The sequence below is a fragment of the Triturus cristatus genome, chromosome 5_2 (genome assembly GCF_964204655.1).
Source record: "Triturus cristatus chromosome 5_2, aTriCri1.1, whole genome shotgun sequence".
Taxonomy (NCBI): Eukaryota; Metazoa; Chordata; class Amphibia; order Caudata; family Salamandridae; genus Triturus; species Triturus cristatus.
The window spans coordinates 670,965,478-670,973,808 of NC_140588.1; the positions used below are offsets into that span (position 1 = coordinate 670,965,478).

The following is an 8,331-nucleotide window of genomic DNA, read 5'->3' on the forward strand; positions in this document are numbered from 1 at the left end:
TCTGTGTGGAAAGTACAGAATCAGGATGAAGCAGGGGTCTCCAATCTCTCAGGGGGCCCCCAACCTCTCAGAGACACCCCCCCCGCCTCTCAGGGATCCCCATCCATCCCAAGGTCAATGATTATCTGGGAAATATAGAAGACTAAGGGACCCCTCTTCACATTCTGAAGGAGGCCCAATCATTTTGTGTTACACTACTTTACTGACTGGTTTATGAAACAGAGAATGTATGTGGATGAGTGATGAAACATGTTTAGTCAGGGTGTTGAGTGATGTTTGGAGTTGGGTAGGTGAAAACAGTTGATTCAAAGTTAGTGCTTACAAAGGAAACTGAGTGAGATGAGGCTGTTGATGGAGCTGTGATGCTCTGGATGCAGAATGTAAATTAAACCATTGACAGAGAAGAATATTTTATAGATATACGTTTCAGTAAGGATATGGATGATAATTTAGAACACATGAGTGTGGTTAATTATATGTAAACGATATTGACAATCTACAAATTAAAACAGAATGTTTCTAGGTCTAATGTACAGCGGCGGGTGTTCCAATTTTGAGTTGGCAGGGTGACGGGGGCAGGGGTGAGGGAAAATAATAATTTTTTTTAAGTACCTGATCCTGCGGCTGCCGCCTCGGTGCTCCTCTTCCAACGCTGGTCACGCTGCACAGGCTCCAAGGAGGCAATCCAGCATGAGAGCAGCGTTGTGATTGGCCTGAGCAGGCTGAATTGATGCTCGCTCAGGCCCAGGGAACCTGGAGCTTTTTTCAAACCTGGCTGGTCAGCACAGCTCGGTTGGAGAAACATGAGTGCTCATGTCTGTTTGGCCAACCTGAGACGGTCGGGTAAACAGACATGCGCACTTACAGGTGCCCAAACACTCCTCCCTGAGTGTGACGCTCTGCAGGATGGCCCCGCCCGCTCTAACCTCGGCTGGGAGTAATGAAAAATAAAATGATAATAAAGTGGTTTTATTATCATTTTATTTTTTAGTGGGAGAACACTCCTCTGCCATAACGGAGGTGCCGCCCCTGCTAATGTAAGCTGGAAAGATGTTGGGGTACTACTGCCAATCTATCTTTACAAGTAACCTGAGTGGCCTAGCAAACCCCAAGGACGTTCTGAGTATTGTCTCAGAGAAACTACAGTTCATGCTGGCACAGGAAGTGCAGTTTAGGTTTGGAAAATGGTACACAAAGAGAGATACTCACCCTGGTCAAAGAGATCTAGTGGTTTCTGTAGAGTTCGATCTTCGGTATTGCCAGGGTCACTGAAATTGAACAACAAGGGAGGGTCAAATTATGCATCAAGCTTAATTAAATTATACAGCAAGAAAAGGAAAAATATGTGACATAATGCTGCACATTCCTTAATAGTATTACTTCATTATTTTGTCATTTTACAGAATGGTAATACTGTGTAGGCAAAGGTTTTACCATAGTCATGCCAGTTCAACGCTCAGATACAGTAACATGCAATTGAAAGGTGACCAATAACCTATACGACAGACCTACCAATGCTCTGCAACACGCTTGGCTGCATTTTTTGTAATTTTTGACTCGTTTGAGCTTTAAACAAATATTGGTTTGTTGAAATCTGTAAATTATGCATCAGATGATGGATAATGTGGCAAATGCAACAAATCCATAATTGTACAGAAAACGCCACTGCTGCACAATCACATAATTGCAGTAGACCCGAGTATAGCTCTAGTTATCATAAGGAAAAAAAATCATACTGTGAAACTTCAGAGTATTTATTCACCTTGAGTATTTGAGCAGAAAGTTCGAAGTGTTTCAGTGTTTGAAAGACAGGAGACACTCATTTTATCATAGATGTGTTAATTAAAAGTCTGTGTGATATGTCCAGGTGCTTATACACCAAAACAGGTACATTTTAAGGAGTTTGGAGGCCCTGGGTCAAATGTATTTTGGGGGCCGCTGTTAGTCATGGCTTTGAATTTATGATCTAATTTCAACTCTTTCATGACCTTTTTGGCCAGGTTACTGACAGTGCACAGACAGACTCCTTCAAATTGTATATATGTTTACATCTAATATTCTGGGATAGTGACTTTATGTTTCTAATATTGTAACACAGCAACAGCTCACTAATATTACTGCAAATAATCTCTGTGACGCCCTCCCGTTTCTCGTATGTGATATCCTGTTTTGACTAAAATAAACGTTTTTTATGGTTGTTATATTAAACGTAAACATAGCATTTCGCTGCAAAATGTTTGTAATCGACACACACACATCACCCACATAAAATATAAATGAAAGGAAAACAGTATATTAAACAATCTGTTTAAAATGTATACAAGGTCACGAGGGCAAAACTCTGCAGAACAAAGCTGGCTCTATCAGGGCCCCCCTGAAATGCTGGGGCCCCCTGAAATGCTGGGGCCCTGGGCCAAAGCCCACGTTGTCCATGCCTTAAAACGTATCTGCACCAAGAGTGCCAGAAAACCAGACTAGTTTCTGCTACGATAGTGATTTGCGAGACACTGCACAAACTTCAGGAGAGAGCCCTAAATAAGACAACAATGACCATTGCTGTTTCCATCTTTTACTAAACTGTACATGAAACAATTAGGTCACGAGACACCTGGCCTAGGGAGTTTACATGCTGATGGCAATTTTTTTTTTTGTACTAAGTTCGAATACATAAGTGTATCATAGAATATTCACGAGACAAACTTATGCAATCTTTGGTGAAGACAGTGGTTGCAATCCTTGTACAGCACACAGTGCAAAAACCTGATGGCCGTAACACACAGATCCTCCTGCGTGTGAAGCAATACAATTGTTTTACCCAGAGTGTATGACGTATTTGTGCCTGACGAGGACACCTTGCTCTTAAACTGCACCCCCCTCAACTGCTTTTGTCACCCCTGCTCCTCTGATCAGAAGAGCCCTTTAATGCTGGTAGTGGAACTCTTGACCCCGCCTGGCAGATGGCGCGCGAATCCCTCCTCTGATCCCTCTCCTGGCTGCGTATTTACATATTCACATATGCAAGGGCTCGCGGAGGCGTCTGAGCAGACGGTTGACACCACTGTAGCTCTGGTTTTTTCAAGTCATGCTGCGCCTTATTGTTTTTTCTCATGATCTTTCCTTTGTTTGTTTGGTTGCAGATATTAGACGAGCACCTTTGGAAAGGTCACGTTCTCGCCACAACGCAAGCATGGTGTCTGTGTGATTGCTTCACTGCTGAGGATTCCAGAAACACAAATCAAAGGCACTTGGAGGAAACCAGGGGAGAACTTCAAGCAAAGGCCACCATGACAAGCGAGAACACAATTAAATGCATGAAGGGTTACATACGAAAAATAATGCAAAAATATACATATTTTGAAGTCGGAAAACAGTGTTAACGTTGAAAAGGATTCATATCTTGTTACAGAATCTAGTGTTACCTTGTGATGAACTCAGCTTTCCCCACTGAAGGAGGCTTTAACTATTGCAAGCATTGTTTTTATAAATATATGTACAAGAAAATAATATTTTCTAATTTTAGAAAAATGGGATAGTAATGGTAGCGCAGATTAAATGTCACAAGGCAAATTTGTTTTACAATATGGGTTGAATTTGTACATAGCAGAAAAAAAATCGAATGATTTTATATATAGAATTTATCATATGAGTACTTAATTTCAGGAAAAAGCGTCTTTCATCGGCTGGAAACTCATACATTGTAGAGCCAAGGTCATGGTATTTGGTGTCTTATAATGTATCGTTAACTGGTTCATTATTTGAAGATGCAGACAAGCTTTTCAGTATAGAACTATAGAAATATTACAGAACACATCAGCTTTGGTTTATTGCTGGAGAAAGAAGCATGACATAGCTGAGAAGTTATGAAGAAATATACCAGGTGAAGGTCTTTTTTGTTATAACCATATCAAAAGGGGTATTTTCTAACTATGCACCTATATTATCTTACCCTGATGCACATATTTAGATGGAGAATAATAGTACTATTTTAAAGTTTACAGTAAGGAACGTTCTGAAGAATGTTTGTACATGTGTTAAGTTGTTGTCAAAAGCAACATTTTAAGAAAATTATGCATTTTAATTCTTCCTCTATTTCAGAGATTGTCAAAATTTTCTCCTGTTTGCTCATATCTGTTTCCTGCCTCCATTCTCCCTGCTCATGTTTCCTCTTGCACGTCATCTATCTTTGAGGAACTCAATGGCCGCTCATTTTATAGCACTGGGAATTTAGTATAAAATTATTAAGTCCAGTTATAATTAACTGAGCATCAGCAACTGGGGACGGTGGGAACCTGATGTCAATAATAGGGTTGCCATTTTAAGTTACAGAAGCAATGTTGATCATGAGTATTGGACATATCAGACGTTCTTCCACAATCTTAGTGGGAACAGGCACAAATAAGTAGGTGATGCCCGGTGAATCTCATTGAAGGGTCAGGAGTCACTTAGTTCTTTCAATGCATTGTATGCTAAAATATTTGTAACTGAATTGATGATTGTGGGATTGATTCTACCAGAGTGTCCAAGTTTCTTCCTACATGAGCAAACAATACATAGACACACCTATGTTATTTAAAAATCATTTTCACTTTAGTCGCCAAACGAATAGCACATTCATGTTGTGAATTGCTTATGTGGCCTGTGATGACCAGAAAACACAGTTTTAACATTTAGGACCTTTGAAATCAGAGTGAAACCCCATTTGTAAACAACACCTCTATTATGGTACTATTTACTAAGTCACACAACTGCCACAAATATTAATTCTTTTGTGACTAGGATCCATTGTTGTACAACCAGCAGTGTGACCTATTATTTCATCAACCTCTGCCAGGGACATGATCTCCCATCAATCTGGCTCAGCCAAGGGAGACATGTCATTCCTTAGCAGATTAGAATTATGGAAATATGGTCCAAAGGGTGGGTGAGCTTTAGTTGTAATTCAAGGTAGCTGGCTTTTAATGATCTTCTAATATTCTGGAGAGAAAGGACCTTTTAATAGTTGGCCGCAGAACCCCCTAGATTTTAGATCTGTTTGAAATTGCCAACTTCAAATCTTTAATTTACTGATGATGTGCATTTATCAGTGTGATTTGAGTTATCAAAAGAAAGTTTTTAAAACTCTAAACGTTTCAAGAAGTCTCTGCTTACGTAACAGCATGTCCCTTGTGCTCTGTATTAAAGGCACTCTATTCAGTAAAGCCTGCCTAGTAGTGGGTGCAAATACCACACAATCTGTAGCACCCATTTGATCAAATATTTTTGCTGCCCTTGGTTCACACCACCATTTTGATATCAGAAGTAATTCACAGATATATGTTAGAGTTTCAAAATACTAAATCTGCTGAATTTTCACAATGTGCAGCAGTCCAATTATCACTTATTTGTTTTTCATTAATACAGGAATCTAAATAAGGTTGACAGGGATTAAGATTTGAAATTGAAGCTCACATTTAGTGAATGTTGCTCATAATGTGTTTGAGGGCATAAAAAACACTATGGTAATCACAAGCTTTTGGCAAAAACTCTTTTACTCTGTTAATTTGAAGCCTTCTTCCATTGGTGTGAGCTCTGTCAAACTATATCCCCTTCTTTGGATTCTTCCCATTCTGCAATAACGAGATGACTACATCTCACTAACATTTAACTTTTCCCTTCCAAGTTACAAGTGGCAGCAGTCTCTTCAGTATCTTACTTTCACACAACAAATGTTAGAAATCACCGATTATTACCATCTCTTATGTTATGGGGAAGAGGTGTGGCGCCGCGGCCAGGGTGATTGCCTCCGGAATCTGGGGATCACGGTTCGATCCCCGGCGGCAGATTAGCCCAGCACCATGTGACTCTGGGCAATAGCTTGCTTAATCTTCCTGATGGCCCCCAGCGCCTAGAGACCCTTATGGGTAATTGTTCGCGCTTTACAAATGTGGATTATTATATTATTATTATTAACGCTTAAGCAGGATTCAAAAACGAATATTCACCAGTTACTCCCAAATAAGATGATTCCTCCATTTGTTCTCTTCGGTGTCAAGAAGAGAGATTAATTTAATACCACATAAAAACTAGATCTTAAACCATTCCACTTGATCCTAATGAAAAGCAGGTATTATAAGTGCATCATATCCAATGACACTTTTAATCTGGCAGATGAGATAACCGCCACATTTGTGATGGAGTTATCCATTTGCCGAACTCTAAATCAGGCCCCTTATCTTTTTACAAATTAAAAAAATTAAGCCTGAGTGGTTATCTGCATGGACAGTGAATAGTGGGTATGTCTTGAGGTACCATGGTCACACAGGATTCCTATTCAGCTTTTTGGGGGTGCTTTGGGTGACATTTTCTACACATGCCAGTCACCCAAATCCAAACATTATATGAAAAGCATAGTATGATCAAACAGAATTACCCAAAATAATTAGTAAAATAACATTCTTCAAAATACATACTATCAAGCATCTTTAATGTACGTGAAATTATACTGGTGTAAAATACAAATTGCACCTGCTTACATAGAATTTCATGACAGTGTTACATTTTCCAATTCATCTCAATAGATTCATACACTTTTAGGGCATATTTAGGCACAAATTTTAAATACTCTTTTTTTCCATCTCACTACTCCTGGGAATCATGTATCAGGCTAGCTTTGCCATGCACCACATTCCTCACCCCTCAGAAGACATGCTTTGCCCCTACAGAATAGGTAATTACTCTCAGAGTAGAGACCCCAGTGTGTTTTGCTTCTTTCTTTCTGATTAAGCTCAATGGTTAGAATATGCTATGCTATGTCCGCTTGTACTGATACTTTATAAAAAAATTCTCCTAGCTCAGCATTGTAGCTCACAGAAAGCATAACCTTAAGCTGTAATTTTATTTGTACCTAAAGATTGTAGCATTAAAATGCTTCTTAGATGTCATTGTTCTGAAAATATCTAAATCTCTCTGATGGAGTGTGTCTCGATGCAGGCCATGATTGCCTTGTAGGATTCCCTATTATCATAAACAGGGACTATTTAAGTACTACCTGTGACTGTGAGGAATTTACATATGAGAAAATCTTCATACTTGATTTCAAGACACCAAAATGGATAATAACTTTATCTGTAATGGTTATTAGGCAGCAATCTCTTTGAAAGAGACACTGGCTCCATTACATCAAGTAGTGCCTTCCTCTTGCTTCCACTGTATATACACAACAGTAATGAAGATGGGTGGCCTAAACTGAATTTACAAAGGATTCCTTGGTCATCAACTGCAGAAAAAACAGCTGTTTCTGCTGTAGCTCACTTTTGCAAAATATTAAAAATTGGTGACATATTTGCTTTTGACCATACGCTTTCCCTCAACTATATATCGGACCCTATACTAGGCCATCTATATTTGACCAAATGTCTAAGATTCCTCCTCACTCAGTAACATTACATTACTCTAATTCACGTTCATTTATTGCAGGCACAGAGTCACCCCTATTAAAGCATTATGTACTTTTTTACACATTTAGCTTGAAGTAAATGGAAAAAATGAAGTTTTGGCAAAAGTCAAGCTGAGAACCTGAATCCTATACTGAGGCTTAAGAGGCATGGGTGTCAGCGTGATCTAGATCTTAGCAAGGAGACTTCCCTTATCTTTGGTACTGTAGTATGTGAGAGATTGCATATGGTTATTGGATTGAAATCCACAAGGCAGAATCGAGGAAACATTTCCATAGTAGGATATCTTTTATTTTTAACTTCTTGACAAGGATCACCAAATGCAAGATGCTTGATTGGGACTAATAGATCTGAATGCACAAGGTACAACTAACTAATAAAAAAGACTGAATCGTTTTAACCATTAATGACAGATTATTTAGACTGCCTGCTCCTTGTTGGCAATGAGCCAACAAATTTATAGATATATCCTTTGTCCAAGAATCTAGTGTATACAAGATTACTGATACCCTTATCCATCAGCGGTGATGTCTGGAATAGTCTATTGACACTTCATGGATGTGGGCTTTCCTCTTGAAAGATCAACTGTTCAATACATTTCAAATTTTTATTCAAGGTTTGGAACTCAGATGAGGTCCACATAAAACCAAACAATGTAGTAAATAACATAAAGCAGATTAAAAGTATTACAGATAACAGCGACCGCATTAATATACATTTAAAAAACATTTCCAAGATGTAAAAACGTTTTGACAAATTACTTCATTCACAGGAGAGATAAGCAGTTGCGAAGCCACTACTACTGTGTTAAAATTTAAAAACATTGGTCTTAGAATTTGTCAACGGGGAAGGTGCAATGCATGACAAACAAAACCATGATTACAATCCCCAATACCTG

At 38.9% G+C, this 8,331-nt stretch overlaps 1 protein-coding gene across 1 annotated transcript in view; it reads left to right on the forward strand.

Annotated features, from left to right (window-relative positions):
- DIAPH2 (diaphanous related formin 2) overlaps positions 1-3,343 on the forward strand; it is a 3,515,124-nt gene extending 3,511,781 nt beyond the window's left edge. The window contains exon 28 of the mRNA XM_085607749.1: positions 3,138-3,343. Within this exon, the coding sequence (XP_085463875.1) occupies positions 3,138-3,202 (65 nt within the window). The 3' untranslated portion in view covers positions 3,203-3,343. The remainder of the gene's footprint in view (positions 1-3,137) is intronic.
- The last annotated feature ends 4,988 nt before the right edge of the window (positions 3,344-8,331 follow it).